General features: G+C 39.2%; 1 protein-coding gene across 1 annotated transcript in view; it reads left to right on the forward strand.

Moving 5' to 3' along the window:
• Window positions 1–19,637, forward strand: part of eif2b3 (eukaryotic translation initiation factor 2B, subunit 3 gamma) — a 39,249-nt gene that overhangs the window by 8,421 nt on the left and 11,191 nt on the right. The window contains exons 4-10 of the mRNA XM_077514807.1: window positions 4,356–4,515; window positions 4,639–4,750; window positions 12,464–12,550; window positions 14,027–14,163; window positions 16,641–16,831; window positions 16,936–17,001; window positions 17,183–17,331. Coding sequence (XP_077370933.1) covers window positions 4,356–4,515; window positions 4,639–4,750; window positions 12,464–12,550; window positions 14,027–14,163; window positions 16,641–16,831; window positions 16,936–17,001; window positions 17,183–17,331 — 902 coding nt within the window. The remainder of the gene's footprint in view (window positions 1–4,355; window positions 4,516–4,638; window positions 4,751–12,463; window positions 12,551–14,026; window positions 14,164–16,640; window positions 16,832–16,935; window positions 17,002–17,182; window positions 17,332–19,637) is intronic.

Raw genomic sequence — 19,637 nt, forward strand, 5'->3', positions numbered from 1 at the left:
GGCAGCGCTGCACTGAGAATAAAAATCTTTACAAAAATTGACGTTATTTAACGTTTATGGCAATATACGTCGTGATTTTACTGATCATTATTAAACGTTTTTGGCGGTCAAAGAGTTAATGGCAATTCAGTTGATTTTCAAGGGGAATGTTGATTTTATATTCAAGTAAAACTGAGTTATGAGCTTGGTGACACAAGTTAAATTCATAAGCCACTGTAGTTATGGCATATTCTTCCACATTTCTTGCCCATTGTAGGCCCGAGCAGTGGTATCTCTGTCAATAAGACGGCGGGTACTAATGGTAGGATTAGTCCTCATGCTGACAGCCCGCATCACTGAGCAGACAAATGGCTACTGTGAACAGAGGCACAAGTTAAAACGCATTCACGCATACTCCTGCATATATACACGTGGTCTCTTCAAATGGCCGATATTGCTTTGCACTCCCCATGCCGTGTAAGTGATATCTTAATGGCGTTCACAAGCGGTGTATTGTTGTTTAAGGGTACTTGGGTTTAGTGCATTAGTACTTGAGATACAATAGACAAAAATACACTTTCCTCGTAGTCAGTCTAGTCTCAGTTTATTTTCAGACTTCTCTTATTTTAGTGATAAATAACATTTGACATCATAGTATACAAGTATAAGGAGAAGTTAACCACTGTATAATAAAACTCAATTTAATTTTAATTTAAACTATAGTACTTACCCGAAAGGTGCCTGGCATATACTGACATTTGGAGTAATGGATAGTAAATATGTGTAATTTGTTGGTAGGCTTTTCTGGTCATTTTTATGAAAGTCATTAGCTATTATGCGTTCAGCTACCCACCGTTTTTTTTATTTTTTATTTTTATTTTTATTTAAATTTTTTTTACCTCCGCTATTATTTTCTGTTTCCAACTTTTCCTTATTCTGGTTTGGCATTTTGGGTTAGCCTTCTTCAAATTTTCCGGCAATGGGCACCCCTTTCTTTCTTTTTTTTTGTCACACTTTATTTATTGGTTTTACAATGTCAATATTCAATAGCAAAAAATTCACACGAAATAATGAACATTTTCTTGTTAAACAAACAAAAAACAGAACACCCTTAGAACAAAACAAAGACCCATACCTTATCCATTTCCCCGGGCACATATCTCATTGTCAATTGAAAAATATACCACATTAATCATGGCAAAAAGACATAGAAGAAATGGGCACCCCTCTTCATCATCATCATCATCATGGCAATATTTAAAACTGAGAATGTTTTTCTACGTTTTGGGGAGCAAATGAGTTAATAGTTCCCTCAAGTTAACCGGTTTAAAGTGATCGATTATATCGGTTATATGAATCTTCAAAAAGGCCAACTGATAATCGGTCTGACCCTACTGCTGCGAAACAAAAGTTTCATAATATTAATTTTCTGTCAACAGTTAATTCATTAATCCATCTCTTGTACCGTGGAAAAGAGCCCTTTATTTACATACGCACTGCACAGTTGTCTTTTACTCACTCTCACCCATTCCCCCTTTTTTTCTTTATTATTTATTTATATTTATTTATTATCTCTCATTCTCCTACATACACAACACACACACATTCAACATAAAGCATTATATACAGGTATGCCATGGTGGACATTGTAAATAAATTAAACGTGAATGAAATTTCGAAGGGGCGCCTCCCAGTACTGAGAACGCAAGTTTGAGTCTGGGCTCCGACCTTCCTGGGTGGAGTTTGCATGATCTCCCCGTGCCTGCGTGGGTCTTCTCCGGGTACTCCGGTCTCCTCCCACATTCCAAAGACATGCATGGCAGGTTAATTGAACACTCTAAATTGTCCCTAGGTGTGCTTGTGTGTGTGGATGGTTGTTTGTCTCTGTGTGCCCTGCAATTGGCTGGCAACCAGTTCTGCCCGAAGCCGGCTGAGATGGGCTCCAGCACCCCCGCGACCCTTGTGAGGAGTAAGCGGTGCAGAGAAATGGATGGAAATGGATGAGATTTAGAAGAGTTGTATGCGGTGAGTGTGAGATGCCTGGGAATGAAATGCTTCCCATCGCACTATGGAGCACTTCCAAGTTGTGTTACACTCTATTACATACTGTCAGGTTTAGTTCTGTGCAGCCAGTTTTACTATGGATGACTAGGTTTCTCATCCCCTCTGTGACTGCTTGGCAAATGTTCCAATAATCTGAAGATCCACATTTACACCTATTCTGACTTCCCCACCCCCCACATTGTCTCTCAATCTTCCCATTTTGTCCATGGCCTGAAACGGCGCTGCTGTGGCAACCAGAAACATAGTGTCAACATACATCTGGCACAGGTTTTACGGACAGATGCCCTTCCTGACTCCACCCCTCCCTGTTTATCCAGGATTGCGGCCCTGAGTTGAGCTGGCTTGCACCCCCGGAATTTTGGTTGTCCAAATATTTAATGAATTGTATTGCAGGGCTCTACACTAACTTTTCCACTGGTAGCACTTGTGCGAGTAACATCTTTAGTTGCTCGGCACAGCGCAGGATTTGGTCGCACCATTTTTTGTGGAGGTGCAGCATGACCTTAGGCATACGCAACTCGATATATTTGCAAGATATTTTATTGGAACACGAGGTTTGCCTGCAACAGCAGTGGGTATCAAAACAAGTCAATAATTACGTGTAACTTACCTCGTGAACATTATTTTGTTTAGCTCAGTAAAAGTCGGTACTTTTTTTTTTTTTTTCATCACCTGCTCCTCGGCCGATGTTCCCCTGCCCTTTTCATCGTATCGTTTGATTTGGCACCTTCCGCTGGCCCTCCTTTACCACCATCATTTTCCTCTTCATTCTCATTTTGCTTTAGAAAATATTCAGCAATAGACCGCTTCATTTATTTTTTTAATTCTCTGCCTCTTTTCCATTTTGCACGGCAAGCTACCACACCACACCCGCCTCCATTGCTTTTCCGTTAAAGTAGGCGCGCAACGGGATCATTTGAACTGTCCAACATAACATTTCATGAGTGGCAAGTCACGCCAACCTTGAAGCACATTTACAATTTAAGATGGACCACCATGGATGAAATATTGCGATTCACGACCGGCTCACGAAGCCATTTCTGAATGGAGAGCTCTGCCTCTGGAGCTCTCATTCAAGTGAATGGGAACACACTACCAGTGAGTGTTGTGCACTTGTGATTTTTTTTTTTAAACCGCAAACATTACAAATCCATCCACAAGTACCTTTTAAATTATAAATAGAGTTCAGGATTGTTGTAAAACATATTGATCGTATGTACCGTATTTATATGACTTTGGCGAATACCGGCGGGAGCCTTTGCTTCTCTCGCGCAAATAAGAAAATGGGCGTTGCTCTCTGCGTGACAGGTGACGACTCATCTCCTCTCGTCCCCCGACGACCGACGCTGCAGAACCACTGCCGAAAGGAACCGCTCGGCCCCGAAAGAGTCCCATTGAGACATCCAGGGACAAAAAAAAAAAAAAAAATGCTGCTTCGGTGTGGAACCGGTCCGGTGGAAAAGCGGCATATTATACATGTGTGTCTGTAAATTGTAGTCTGCGCGGTGCGCGTGTACATATATGCTGTGCCGATCAGGAAGTAACCAGCCAATCACATTGCAGCTGGTCATGTCACTCAAATAGTACAGTATTCGATTGAGGCGGCGCACTCTTGTTGCTACGAGAGAGCCAGCGGTGGACACGGCGACTTATGAATGTACTTTTTAAACATAGTGCAGAGGGAGATTTAATGCCCTTGCGCTGTGCGAGCGTTATTTTTTTTCCCACTAGCACGCACTTGAAAGTTGACCCCATTTGCGAGTGAAATGCTCGCACTGTCGAGCCCTCTATTGGTCCTGTCGAACTGAGCAGCCAGACCCTTTCCTATATTTCCATAAGCTTCATTTTGGTTCTTTTCATACTTTTCCTCTTTGGCACCACTGTAACCTTGTGATATCACAAAAACACGGTGTCGAAAAACTGTCTAGTTAAAATCACTTAATATGCCTTGTATGCCGTCATGTATGATGGTTGTTTCAATTCCAATAATTTGTATTGTGTCATACCTTAATAGGTACAAATAGCGAAAAATCACGACTGGTTGAATCCCTCACTGAAAATGTTTGCGAACTGCTCTATATTTCAGAAAGAGCATGAAAAACAGAAATTGGTGGTGTTTTTTTTTCGTGAATATTTGGGAATAGGAAAAATAGGTATGATATAAAAAGATATATATAAAAAAAAAATGTGCTGTATGTATAGTGAACTGTGAATATGCAGGGACTGACGTCTCATCATTTAGTGTGACGCGTGTCCTTACGATTTATTTTTTGTAAACAAATCTTGTGTTCGTCTCTAACTTACATCCTCAGACGGACATCCTGGTGTTGAGTTGTGACGTGATAACAGACGTGGCGCTTCACGAGGTGGTCGATCTGTTCAGGGCCCATGACGCAACACTGGCAATGCTGATGAGCAAAGCCCATGAATTCACAGAGACCGTGCCAGGCCAAAAGGGCAAGAAGAAAGCAGGTAAATAAAAAGCATGCCATTTTCTACATGGATATCGTTTGTGTATTTGTATTGTAGCTGAATGGATGTTTTAAAGTCATTTTTTGTTCTGAAAATGTCATTGAATGTTTTGCTTCTCTGCAGCTGAGCAGCGAGATTTTGTTGGTGTGGACCAATCAGGCAAGAGGGTCTTGTTTATGGCCAATGAGGTGGATTTGGAGGACGGGCTATCGTTTAGGAAGTCCATCTTGAACAAGTAAGCCGATTCATCGTAAAACTGCAAATTTTAATAGAGGAGTTTCCATTGAGGTTAATAAATAACTGAACTTCTCCAGTGTATGCTAGCATACATACTCTACATTACTGCATTCCACTTCATTAGGAGACCAGATGTTTTGGTTTCTAATCAGCGTTTCTGTAGCTGCTGTGTGAGATATTTGTTACAGGAAACGGAACGTGAGGTAGGTTTTCATTTCCTCGTCCTAAAATGCACGTACGCGCGAGAGCAGCGTTTTGGGAGCTCGTAAATACTTCATGGAGCCAAAGCCACTGTAAATTCTGGAAAATGAGAGCAGGGTCCAGAGCAGCTGTATGCAAGCGTCCTCTTCAGCCACTGTCCTCACTCACATGCACCTTTTGCTCATATATGCATATATATCCATTCTTTCAGAAATACTTCTGAATCACATACATCCATGACAACATGGTGCTGGAAACTGACATTCTTTTGAGATGTGTGAGTCCGCAGATAAACATTTCTGGCTTCCATTCCGGGTCTTAAAGACTCCAGATCTAATATGCATAGATGTCAGACAATTAACAAGCGAACTGTAAAAATTGAACAGTACAAAGGATTTCAATGTCATGAAATCAGAGACTAATTTCCGGAGTTTGCGATTTCTACAAGCCACTCGTGGGTAGTTTATGTGTAGCGGGACTGTTTTACACATCAGCTTCCCTCTCGCCACAGAGCCCATCAAAAGCACATACACATTTTTATCATCTGCTTCTTTTTTTTGTGTGCGCTCGTTGAAACTTTGTCCAGCATTGTAATATTTATTGGCCTTTCATTAAATTTCCTTGATTGATGATTGGCTGGTCGGAGGGATTATCAATTCAATTCAGTTGAAGGATTAATTCAGAGTTAATTAAAAAAAAAAAAAAAAACACTGATGTAGTAAACTTGCAATATATATTTTCCATGAAAAAATTAAAAATATAGAAAAACTGAACATAAATCTGCACATATGCAGGGTTCACTATATTTCTATTAATTAGTTTTCAATGGCATGAAACAATTACATTTTAGTTTTGTTTTAATATGCTTGTGGATATTCTCATTTATCCAGGTCATTTCTCTCTCAGGGCATTGAGGCTATAATCAGTATTGTGAGAATCTTAATGAAACCCATGTCTATTGTTAACAGTCCTGTTCTCATTGGTGTCAAACATAAGACATAAGTAGTTTCAGCTGACATGGACTTGAATTTTTCAATAAGTGCTTGTCGTGTGGTCTTTGACATTTTCTGAGGCATTTTTGTCCACATTCTTGTCAAAGAAATCTCTATAATTACACTGAAAAATATGATATTGTTGATGAGAACTCTAAGTACTGTTCTTTGTTTGAATCGGCCATTGTTTATCAACTTGATAACGTTGATGCCTAAATTACCCTGTGAAATCATTCCCTCATTTTGTTCCCATGAGTGCAACTCATGTTGAAGTGGTTGGTTGGGAGTTGAGCTCTTGAGTGGATGTTGTGCGAATCATAGCATCATCGCAGTGACCTTTCAAGATTTTGAATGAGGAAGCTAGTTTGCATCTGTTTCCAATGATGGCACACAAACTCAACTCACAGGCTGCATCCTCCAATAAAAGGGAGGTATTAACGTTAATGAGAATATCTCCATCCTGTAACATGACTTTTGTGTCATTTAAAGTGTTATGTAGGTTATATTGTTTTGTTTTTGTATATTTAATTATATAGTTTCCATTAAATTAAAAGATTGAAATTGGTTGATTTAGAATTTGGGAGGCTTGATTGCAAAAATCTTAGATTTGGCAATCATGTCAGCCTGGCTGCCTTTTCTTATTTTGCTGACTTGGCCCTGAACCTTTTTCTACATGTTTATTTCATTATGTTACACAGGCAAGGATCTCGCTCCGTTTCCGGATCATCAGTATGCCAGACTATCCTTGTTCCACCAGCAGTGGACCATGTGTGGGTTTAAGCTGCGTTAGATACGAGACTCAAAATAATACGCGTTAGACTATCTCGGTATTAAGAGGAATCACAGGCATTTTTACTTTGCAGGCTATAACCAAATATCCTCAATAAGCCCCTCGAGCCATGTTGGCTCAGCCGAGGAAACCTGACTAATGAGGGTATTAGCGTTCCGCAACATCCGACTCACCACGCATTTCTGCTTACAACTAAAGTGTACATCATGGCGTGTGCTTTATTGCATCAAGTTGGAGCTCTTCTGTCCCGCTTAGGATTGTCAAAAACTGTAGTTGTTGTCATTCGTCCAAGAATTGTGTCATGCTTGCCTGCCGAGGTATCAAATAATGTACCTGCTTCTTCCCAACACCGACTTCTGTTGCGACCCCAAGACATGTGACATGACAAGACATGTGCCGCCACTTAACTCATTCACTCCCAGCTATTTTTACTGAAGCAACTGGATTTTGACTGATTTTGTAAGGCCCACAGAATATTGTGTTCTTTTGCTATAAAAATATGAAAGCTACCAAAAGAAAGATTAGTCTCTTCTTTCATCAGTTAAAAAAAAAAAGTTATCTTTGGATCCGATTCAGTTTTGCAACAATTAGCATTACAATATAGCTAAGTTTCATTTTTTTGTTTATTCACAAACCTGTAAAACAAAACACTGGCATAAACAGCTTTTTTTTTTTTTTTTTTAATAACTACCACTGCTTTAAGCGACCTCTTCAGGCCAGAATGCATCAAAGCCTTCTGTGTGCTCTTGCACAAAAAACCCCAAAAAAACTTAGATATGTTTTTGTTAGGGAAGGACAATGTATTAAAAAAAAACGTATTTACACGTTTTTGGCTTTGAATGAGTTAATCGTGTATTTTTAAGATGTATTTTTTTTTAAGTGGGATTTTATAGTATGCAGGCAAGTAGAGTTGCGCATCTTCAGTGTAGTGCTACGTTGTGCCGCAACATGCCTGGCAGCATTGAGGTCTACTGCAGCGTAATTATGAGCAGCAAAAAGAGGCAGAAAAGGTCCCAAATTAAGCTCCAGTAGTAGTCATGGTTCTCAAAGAAGAGAATCTATGGCAGCGGTCGACTGAAGAGAAAGTATATTGCTCCATCTTCTGATCGAATCGGTGCTCGGTTATCATTCATTTCATTTATCTCGCTGATTGCTGATTACTTCAAACTAAGTAATGATTTACAATTGAGCACAGACGCAAAAAACTTTTCTACGAAGTGTTTTTCACTAATTTTCTTATGTTTTAATAAGTTAAATGTGTATAAAGAGTGTGAGAGGGGGGAAAACTAAGAAAAAAAAAATAAATTAGTCTGTCTATATTGCTGATTTTCACCTATCACTTGTTGGCCTGGAAAAAAAAAACACTGATTGTTGGTATTTTTGCAAAATGTACAAGGATTCACTGCTGTTCTTTTATTTTATTGTCAGTGTTTGATTGCCGTGACCACATTATCTCATCCAAAACTTATGTTCATTTCAGTTGCCCTTGTTAATTTGGATATTAAAATAACGATCTCAGCTTCAGTACACATCCATTTCATGTGCTGTCCATGCAGCCCTATGAAAACACCTGTTCTTATTATCATCCTCCCCCTTCCTTCTGCCTGTCTGTGATGAACAGTGAAGTCACAAACGGAGAGTCCAATTTCCAAGAAGATCCCGCAGCACACCTGCGTATTACCTTGTGAAAAAATACATTGGAAACACGCACAGAGCGGGTCTTTGTGTGCGTGCGCGCACATGTGGTTTTATGCTTTTGAAAATGGCGTCACACGGAGGAACACACGCAGTTTGATTGATGACATTTGGTTGTAAAATATGTGTGACCAAGCGATCCTCTTGAGTCACACTCATCAGACTGCTTGGAGGTTTTGTTTTAATAATCAGCGCTAATTTCACTGGACAGGATATGATGAAGTTGTTCTTGTTCCATCCAACCAGTTCCACTTCCTCACTGATGATATTCCCTCAGAAATTGCATGCGAATGAATTATGGACACTGTCACTTAACCAAATTCCCAAAGAAAGTAATTAATAAAGAACTATAAAGATGGTTACTCCATTACAGTGTGGATTACCAACCCTAGCCCCACCCACTTCTAAATGCCTTGCCTATATTGCCCCCTAGGTGTGAAAAGTAGTAGTATGACATCAGTTTAGTCATCCCAGGCTAGCAGGACATCTCGTTAGAATTTGTTGAATGATGGCGCTGCTATTTAGTTCAATAAAAAATTTACAAAGAAAACTGACCAAGCTTTCCTATTAACATGAAAGTAATTGCTTCGTTTTCTTGACCATGTCCATGTGATTGAGTTTCTTTGATGCAGCAAGTAGTGCTCTAATTGTCATGACTAGGGTCATGCAAAGGTTATGTTTGGGTCATGACCGTGAGGTCAAGTGTCTGTTTTGAACTGATGTAACCAGCATCTAGTTTCAACTAGTAAGACTCTGTCATGTCAGTAGCTTTGTGATGTCAAGAATCTTTCAGAAATTTATCTGGCGAACAGCCAATCAGATAATTCCATGTCAGTCCTGTTACCCACATGTCTAGCCACAACCAATCAGATCGATTCACTGTCTATATAAGGCTGTCTGAGAAGTGTGTGGTTTTGTCGGATTATTACATCTGTTCCTCCGTGCACCTCCACAGCCCAAGTTAGCTTAGCGTCTCGTGATTCTCGATACATTCTCGTTGTTTTTCGTCTAGTCAAGTTTGTTTTACGCCTCTCGATGTTATGCAAAGAAAGAGTTAAAATCTTATTTGTGTCTGCCTTTTTGAGATCCAACCTCAGAACATAACACGAATTCCTGTAATGTTTTGTGCGTTCAATGGAGATGCCCAGAGTGTTTGCGAAGGGAGATAATGGCTTGATTTTTCTCGATTTTGCAACCACATTTTATATACGACACGATTTTCTTTATCTGTTACATTTACTAGATTGATAGTAACATTCTGTGGTGCGTCCGTTTTCATTTTACAGGGACTTCAATTCTTCTGTTAATTAAAATTGTATATATTTAATTTATGTGAATGTTAATGTTTGTGATAATTTTTTTAGTATGTATGGCCATTATTGTGTATACTCTATTTTTCTTTTTACTGTGTCTGCAGTAATAGTTGCAGACCTTCTGTCAAATTAATTGTAATACTCACATCTCAGACAACCAGTCAGGCTTGTGGACATGGCGCATCAGTCATTTTAAAGTGTCGGGGACTTGCCAGACATTCTTTGGTTCTGTTTTGGAAATGAAAATCAAGGTTTTCGTGTCAAAGCTTCACAGCGAACATTGAACCGCCACGTCTGCTTTTCATTTTGTCAAAGCTTCATGATTGTTGTGTGGTAATGAGACACAGTCCTTTCAAATCAATAGCTTCCAACCAAAAAGAATCTAAATAACAAACTAAAGTCTGTCTTGGAAAATGTTTAGCAGTGGTCTTTGTGTATTACACAGTAAAACGTCGCCGTCGTCTGTTTTGGGGGAAGGCCCTCACACTTTTTTTTTAATTTTTTTTATTTTTTTTATTTTTTTAAATAAACGATCTAATAATTGAACTGAAGGTGGAAGAGTAGTACGTGTTTGGCATAAGGGGTTGAGGGTAGATTTGTTTATTGAAGCCTGAAGGATGACTTGGTTTTCTTTGCTTCTCGCTTCATAAATGTCATTTGTGTTTGTGTACAATTCCCACCGACATAAAGCTGCCGCCCCACCGGTCAGTGCCTCTTGGAAACGGGGCCGACCTCTACAGTAGCCGACGGAGGACAACAGACAGATATGATCACCCTTAAATGTCTGCTTCTAGTTGTCTAGATTGCATCGTGTAAGATAGTGGTTCTTGAACTTTTTACACCAAGTACTACCTCAAAAAAAAATAACAAAATAAAAAAGACCTGCAGTGTGTATGTAGTCTTTGAGAATCACTGATAAATCATCCCAATTTGTCAGAGAAGGAACCATGCAACAAGAGCGTCGTAGCTGTGTCGTTATGGAAACCATATTCTGTTGATTTCTAGGAATTTCTATACTAAAATGTTCTTAAGCTTGTCTGTCTATTAACTCATTCACCATTTTCACAGAAGCAATCCCGTTCGCTCCCGGCTGTTTTACTGGATTTTGACTGATTTTGCAAGGCCCACAGAATATTGTGTTCAATTGCTATAAAAGCATGGAACCTACCAAAAAAAAGATTAAAGTCTCTTCTTTCATCAGGAAAAAAAAGTATGTTTCTATCTCTTTCCGTTTTGGAGCAATTAGCATTAGATTATAGCTAAGTTTAGTCAATTTTCACAAATCTATTTAAAATTGTAAGTACGGTAATTGAACTTTTTTTTTTTACATGGCCTTTGTTGATCTCCTTTGCTCTGCTGCCACCTGCTGGACGTTTGTGTAATAACTACCATTTCTGCAACCGTTCTTTGCAGTTGAGAGGCTGCATCAAAGCCTTATGTATGCTCTAGAATAAAAAAAAATTTTTTTAGAAACGTATAAATACGTCTTTGGGACACTTAAAACATAAAAAAAACGTATTTACACGTTATTGGGAGCAAATGAGTTAAGATTTGTATTATAAGAAGAAAAAACTGCAAAATTATGGGAGAAAAGTTGTAATGGTATGACTATAGTTAATGTCTGTTTACGTTTTGCAGCAATCAGCATTAGAAGAGAGCTAAGTTTCATCAGTTTTTACAAATCTATTTAAAATTCTCAGTAATTTTTTTTTCTAGATGGTCCTGGTTGATCTCCTTTGCTCTGCTGCCACCTGCTGGCCGTTTGTGTAATAACTACCATTTCTGCAACCGTTATTTGCAGTTGAGAGGCTGCATCAAAGCCTTCTGTATGCTCTAGCATAAAAACAAAAAACAAAAAACGTATAAATACATCTTTGGGACACTTACAACATTAAAAAGATTGACACGTTATTGGGAGAAAATGAGTTAAGCACAATTTACCTGTGGCTAGAAAACCAAAACTTGCAGAAATGCATGCGGGCTGTCGGTGAATGGAACGATTGATCAGCCTCTCAAAATATCAATGCTCTCTCCTTACTGTGTGTTTCGTCTGCTTGGTGGCTGCTTATGTGGAGCCTCAAAGTCAAAACCGCAGGTCGCAGTTTTTCTATTGATATGCGTTATTTCATTGCCTTGTGTGTGTTGGAGTTGCCGACAATTTTTGTTGTTGTTGTTGTTGTTGTTCTGGTCCTTTTCTGTAACAAACAAATAGAATAAAATTTATTACATTACATGGATTACTTGATTTTCTTCACTTGCTCCAAGACGTGATCGTATCAACTCCTGAAAAGTCCATCCATTCTGTCTGGTCTCTGTGGATCTCACTCTGCTTCATCTATTCTTCCTTCCTTTCTTTAGTTTTTCCTCTCTTGAGATCTCCCTAATCTGTTGGAATTTAGAGGTTTCTGGGCTTGGTGAAAGATTCTGGTTGTGTAACTCTTTCCTTTGATCCTTCCTCTGGTCTCCTGACAACTTCACGACTCTAGCGGGACTCTGAAGTATCCGGTTAAGATGATGGGTATGGGATTCTTTTTAGGTATTAGGTGAATGAAAGAGCACACACAAAAGAGAGCAAAATGATGATGACATGTATCTGTAAGACTCCCGATTGAACAATACTGAGCTCTCAAAAAGAAAGAAAAGTCCATCCATTCATTATAAATCATGCCCATCCCGAATGCTTACTATACCTGTCTCTCTCTCCCTCTCTCTGTCTCCAGACATCCAAGGATCCTCATCAAAACAGGCCTTGTGGACGCTCACCTTTATTGCATGAAAAAAGCAGTGGTGGACTTTCTGACAGACAAGTGAGTTCATCCACTTATAAAATCGGAAGCAAGACGTTCCCTATGTAACTTTGAATTTACTTCCCAAGCTTGCTGAAATATTCCACGTTTAACTTAACAGACTGGGACGCAAAACACTGACCTGGCTCGAGCGCATGCATTCACCACTCAGTCTGTAGCAAATGTTAAAGAGGGCTACATAGTGTGCGAGGCTTTGAAAGGTCCTGTTAGCAGGGTATTCTACCAAGGTGTTAATTTGTTTTACAGCGTGTCACTGAGGCAGGCTGTGAGGCCTTTAGCCTGTGAAGTGGAGCGGTGTCACCTGGCCGCCCACCGCTTCACCCCAGTGGCTAGACTGCACCGAAATTCCGCTTTGGCCTCCGTGGTGGAAATGTGCATTCACGAGGTGTCATTACTGAACTAAAATCAACCCGTTTTATTTTACTCCAGTGTATAGCGTGTGATGATAATGGAAAGATTTTTTTTTTTGTGGCCTCATTTATGTCAAAGCTGTTCAAATAATATGTTTTAACATTCCTGATTATTTCTGGATGTTGTTCAAATGCCGTAATTGGTCCAATAGCTATTCAGTTTGGTGATTTCCAAAGTAAACGTGCTCAATGCTGCTGTTAAGTTGGACATTTAGAAAAATAACAGCAAGTATGGACATTTACCAGAAATTGGTAAGCTGCTTGTAGTCACAGCAAACATCACTCGAGGAATTCATCCTTTGACCATTCGGCCAAAAGACACAAGTGCAATGAAATTCCAGCAGCCAAACACTTTTAACACCAGGTTCACGAAACAAAATCTGCTTCTCTCGATCCTCTGCCGTTCCAACACTAATCTCACGTGGCCAAGTCATTTAAATAAAGCAATAATTTGCCAGGTTTCACATCTTTATATGCCGTCACTATATATCTTTTTGTTATTTCTCGTTCTCCCTTTCTCTTGCTCAGCGTTCCTCCTCCCTTCCCTCCAGAAGACATGGACACAGTAACTGTTGTTTTTCTCCTGTCATTCACATGGAAATTCTAATCTCCCCTTTAAAAGAAAAGTAAGGGAGAGGGTGAAAGGGGTGCAGGGTGTTGGATAGGAACACCAAGCACAGCAGTGTTGTGCATAGAGGATTAAAAAAAAAGAAAAAGAAAAGTTACCTCTGTGATTCATCCTGCTCATGAAAGTCAGAGATTTGTTCATATTTTATTAAAAAGAAAAATGCTCCAAGGCAGCTATTTATTTTAAAAGTTGAGCTGCAATTCTTTTAAAAACCTTGGAGAGCTCTAAAGATGGATGTTTATGTTAAAGATGATGTTACATAGCAATAATGTTGTCAGCAAAAGCACTTAAAGTAAATGTAACTTCACAAAGAAAAAAAAATAGTCTACTCCCTTAACCTTAACTTTTTCCAAGACTAGATCATTCTAAAAAATGGTTAAATAGTGAAATCCATGCTTTACATTATTGCTAATCTCGCGCTCCTCCTCTTGACTGCAGATCCATTTCATCAGTTCGTGGCGAGCTCGTGCCATATTTGGTGCGCAAGCAGTTTTCCAAAGCAAGGAGCAGTCCAAAACCCAAAGATGACACTGATGAGCAGAGCCAGAAGAAGAGTGACAACTCTACAAACAATGGTTAGCATCAAGAACAAGTTTCCTTTGAATGCAACTCCATTTGCTCTAAATGAACTCTGGACCGAATATGTTCTCCTGCATTAACAGATGTTTGAAATTAATTGCGCGCATTCTTAGTCTTAGTCTTGTTTGGATTTATGAACATGTTTATAGAACTGTTAGTCTGTCTCTGTCTTGATATCACATTTCATCATCTGGTGGAGTGGATGTTTATTTACTGCAGATTAAGATGGCGGTCTTGGAAAAATAATACTGAATGTTTCACCATTATAAAGGTCACTTCATTAATGAATAATATTAGGGATGTAACGATTCACTCAAGCCGCAATTCCATTTTCATGTGTGTGGTTTAAATGTAAGTGTGTATGTATGTATACAATTGTGTTTTGCCTAAATTAGTATGAATACAGACTAAAGGGAAACACAAAAATCCACATTTGCATTCCAAATGACTTGTACAACAAGAAATATAGTGGTGTCTGCGAGTACTGTTAAGGTACTGCTCTATTTTTAGCACTGACTAATTCCTGGAACTTATAGAAGCTCTCATGAGGCAGAGGCAATTGACTCCTGACAGTGCAAATAAGGCAATTAACTCTTAGCGAAAGTTGAATGAACTCGAAACTTATTTAACATATTACCCACCAAAATAGCACTGCTGGAAGTAACTAAAAACAATGAGCGTTACCTCTTAAAGCTGCTGAACGCAGAAAATTACATTTGGAATCGCGATACTGCCACCTGTGGTCAGAAAATGAAACTGCACACACCCTTCTTCACATACACAACGCGCACATGACGTCACATCTGCAGACAGAGGGCGGGAAATTAGAACTCAAATCCATTCTGAAAACTTTTAGAGGCTTGCAGGAGTACCTGTTTTGAACAGCTAAGGTGTTAACCTACTAATTAGAAGATGTTTCAGTCATAAATGGTCAAATAAAAAGGCTATTGTGGCGATATTATTGGCCAAATTTTTACAGAAAGCAGCTTTAAGGAGACACACAAGCGCAGCGAAAAGGAACTTAATTTAACGTGGCGTTGTGAATTTTTACTTTACAATTTTACATTGATGCATATTTTAAGCAGTTCATAAATATTAGATAGATTTTTGATGTATCGTTACATGCCTATATGTGATAATATCACAATGCCAAGAGAAGTTTTTCTGTCCCCCACTGAAGTACAGCGGCGGTTTTATGGCCCTCTCCGACATGTAGTGCAAATTCCGCTAGCCATGGCAAAACCAAAACATGATTGAGCAGATACTTCAGGGTGATGAACATGATGACTTCCGCTGAACTTTCAAAGCGTAAAGTTTTATCACTCCAAAATATCCACTGAATCGTGCTTTTGTGGATGCTATTTCAGTGCAGTCGTCTGGATACATTTGACCTGGATTTGCATGAACGCCTGCTCTAAGAGTTCGGTATTTTTATCAGCGGCCTTCCACTGTGTGACCAAGAAAAAAAACGAGGTTCGAAAAACTGTGCATGGATTGCGTAAATTCTACTTATTGGAGCAATGTGACGGTCATTAAACTTGTCAAAATGGAGCTCAACGACAATCGGGACCGGAAAACCTCTTGCCAGGTGGCAATTTTGCAACGCTGTGCCAATGTCCACTGAGCCACGGGTAAGGCTAAATGCTAAATTGTGAACCCTAAGCCGACAAATGCTGATGGCCTCACCTCTGTCCCAAGGATAAACGAAAGGAAATTCAATAAATGGAATGTACAGAAATGGTTGACCCCATTTCGTAGGCCAATAATTTTGACAATTTTCGTTGGAATGACTTCAAATTTTCACAGCTTGTGTAGAAATCTTTCAAGTTTTTATGTGTAACGTTTGGCATTTCTATTTTTTCAGGTTAAGTAATGCCGTTCACTTCAAAAGAAAAGGCATTTTGCGTGTTAGAGAATGCTCAGACTCAGTCAACGAAGCGTGCCTTCTTCACAAGTTTTGCAAAGAAGTCACCAACTAAAAAACTAATTAGGACTTGGTACCAAAAAGTTCAAGAAAAGGGACCTTTTTGGCACAGGCTCAAATACCGACTCGACGTGTGCAAAGTCACAGGCGGCGCTCATATTGAACATTTATGAAAATCTGTCATAGAACTAACAAATATTTGTACTTTTCTTTGTAAATTTAACCAATAAAACTTGTGACCTTCAACAAAGTGTATTTAGTTTCATTAAGATCCATCAAGTAGTTTCCGAGATATGAGCATTTAGAATGGGGTCAACCATTTTGGAACACCCTGTATTAGTGACTTTTGGGACCCCGAATCGGTCCTTTCAAAATGTTGCTCTTATTTCAATTTCTGCCGTAGCCCATTTATGCAGCAACTGAATTGGTCCTTCCTGACTCAATAGTGCTTATCTGATGCAACCACTCAACTCTATCAAAACAGCAAAGTCTTTTCTTGTATTTCAAGTTTTTATCACAAACCGCTGCTTGTCCCGTCTCTCCTCCCAGAGCTTCTCATCTCATCGCGCGACGATCGCCTCCTCCAGCTGGCCCAGGAGCGCTCCTGCTGGAACGACCATCACGGGGACATGAGCGAGGCATACCACGGGGGTAACCTGCGCTGCTACGTGCACATCATGGACCAAGGCCTCTGCTACCGCGTCAACACCATCGCCGCCTACATCGAGGCGAACCGCCTGGTAAGCTGCGGGCCCTTCTGATGATACGATAAATATTTCACATGTTCTAAATTAATCCCGTTTGGCCTTTTTTTTTTTTTTTTTTTTCCATGTCCTTATGCAAGGTTCCCAAGCTTTTGTCTGAAGAGCCAGCAGTCCACCCTTCTGCCGTCATTTCAGAACGATGTCAGGTTTGTGTCAGCGCCTGCTTCAACATTTTTTGTCTCTCGTTTCCTGGTCAATGGGGGTTGCGCTAATTGTCCTCAGATGGTCAAGATGATCTCAGAGTTTATATTCGACTTTGATGAGGATTACACATGTACGTGTGCGTGTGACTATGAGTAATGCCTCTGTGCACTGTCATCTGCTCAGATGGGATCCGACAGCATGATCGGGCCGCTGTGTCAGATCGCGGATAAGACTTCAATAAAGAGGTCCACCATTGGAAGCTCCACCACTGTTAAGGAGAAGGTCAGAGTGACCAACTCCATCATCATGCACGGGGTTACCATAGAAGAAGGGTGAGAACGTGCACACACATACACGCACACGTGCTAATTTTTTTTTGGGCTATGAAGAGAGCTTACAAATACACATTGAGAAAGAATTTTGCCCTCAAGGCATGTTTATGGTTTAGGTCTTAATTGTAACCTTAAATGGTTGTGCAAGATTCAGTTGGTACATGCTTACTTTGCTTAATAATGATTTCATTTTATTTTTCTTCTTGCCAAGACACTGTTAGCACCCAAAACTTCTAATTATATGGTCGTTGTTTTCCACGTGTGGCTTCTAAATGCCCCTGTATCAACCACTCTCACTGTTTATAGTCGTAATATTACGAGTATAAATGCATACAAGCGTTTAGATCAAGAATGTTGAGGATCGTATTGTGAGTTAAGGTTTTATTCCCTTTTTCCCCTATCCACGTTATTCCTGAGGGCTCTCATGGGGAAACGATTCTGTTCCTGTCTTCTGCTTCCGGCGTCCGTCCATAATTTTGTTGATTTGAACATTTTTATTCCCCCTTTCTAAACGATCCTAACCCACCCGTTGCATTTGAAAAAGACTTGAACAACTTGGGAACTTGTTGCGCCGTTTGAAAAAAAGCAATATTTTTGTTTTGGGGTTCGCTTGGAGCCTGGAGTGGTGGGAGGCAGGGGGTTGCTGTCAGGAAGGCATGGAAAACACGTTGGGCCGCCGGGCTAATAAAACGGTGGGAGAAACTGCTCTACGTTTGACTTTTATTCTCCCAACCTTATGAATCTATCATCTTAACCTTTTTTTTCTCTTGCAATGTTGCAACTATTGTTTTTTTAATATATATATAATTTACATTGCTCTCGTAACATCATGACAGTTTTTTTGCTGTAGTCTCACTTTGTTTATATTGCAAATTTAGTCTCTAAAGATTACAAATTTAATTTTCTAATTGACATTTTCTCTTAAAGGGATACTTCACTTATTTAGCCCATCATAGCAATAAAAAAATATATATATTTTGTCTGTAATTAATTTGATATTTTCATTATTTTTCATGTACAATTAGTACCTTTAAAAACAGAATTTAGCATCACAAGGGCTCAGGTAACCAATCACCTGTTTTCTAGGTTTGGTCATGTGACATTCACAAGCTGAACTGTGATTGGTTACCTGAGCCTTTGTGATGTCGACAGAAAGTTGCAAAATATGTTTTTAAAAGTACTAATTGTACATGAAAAATGATGAAAATATCAAATTTATTATAGGCAAAATATTAATGTTTGACTGCCAAAAATGACTAAATAAGTAAAGTATACCTTTAACATTATGCCTATTTTTATAATATTACTTTATTCTTGTAACAATATGTTCGAGTCTTTTAACTAACTTTATGTCTAATATTAGGTGTTAATTTTCTGAGCTTTTCACCCCACCCCCACCCCACCCGTACTAAAATCTCATAACATTACAAATTTATTTCTAAAAGTTTAACTTTTTTCACTTTTACTATGACCAAAGTCCTCCTCCATGCCAAACTGATTGGATACTGTTGTCATCTTTGTCTTTTTAATTGCTGCATAGCTTACCAGTCAACATTAACAGTTCAACTGTTTCGAATTCAAATACGCGCTAAGGGTGAATACGGATGTGCGTGCGTGTGTGTTAAGTCAGCTGCTGTGTTAATGGGAGGTGTCACAGGTTTTGTTTTCCATGCTTCGCGGGGTCGAACAAGGCGCACTGGGTCCACAATGTGCCTATTGGTGTGCGACCAGCCAGAGGCCAGCTCCAAACAAACACTGAGCTGCTGATGTGAAGCACACAACATCCCAATATCTCATTTGACCGCTAATTTACTTGGCCATACCGGGATTCCCACTGCTTATGGAATTTGCAGAACACTATGAACCCTTGTTACTCCACACAGTAAAATCCTGCGCCATTTAGGAAATGAGGGAGTGGAAGTCTGCCGAGCACATCTGAAAAACACATTGGGTTTACTGATATGATTTTTTATTTATTTATTTTTTTTCCCTTTCGATGCTTTCATATCTTCAGAGATATTCAAATACAGCATGTATGTGCCTACATTTTAACATTGTGATACATGTATTTAGAAATTGGATAACATTACATTATTGAAACATATTTTGTCAACATATGAACCCAATATATATTTTTTTGGTACATTAACATTTGCTATATTACAACTTTGTTGTATGATTATTTTCCTCAAAACATTAACTATAGTCATACCATTACAACTTTTCTCCCATAATTTTGTAGTTTTTTTCTTCTTATAATACAAATCTTAACTCATTTGCTCCCAATAACGTGTAAATACGTTTTT

The sequence above is a fragment of the Festucalex cinctus genome, chromosome 1, assembly GCF_051991245.1.
Source record: "Festucalex cinctus isolate MCC-2025b chromosome 1, RoL_Fcin_1.0, whole genome shotgun sequence".
Lineage (NCBI taxonomy): Eukaryota > Metazoa > Chordata > Actinopteri > Syngnathiformes > Syngnathidae > Festucalex > Festucalex cinctus.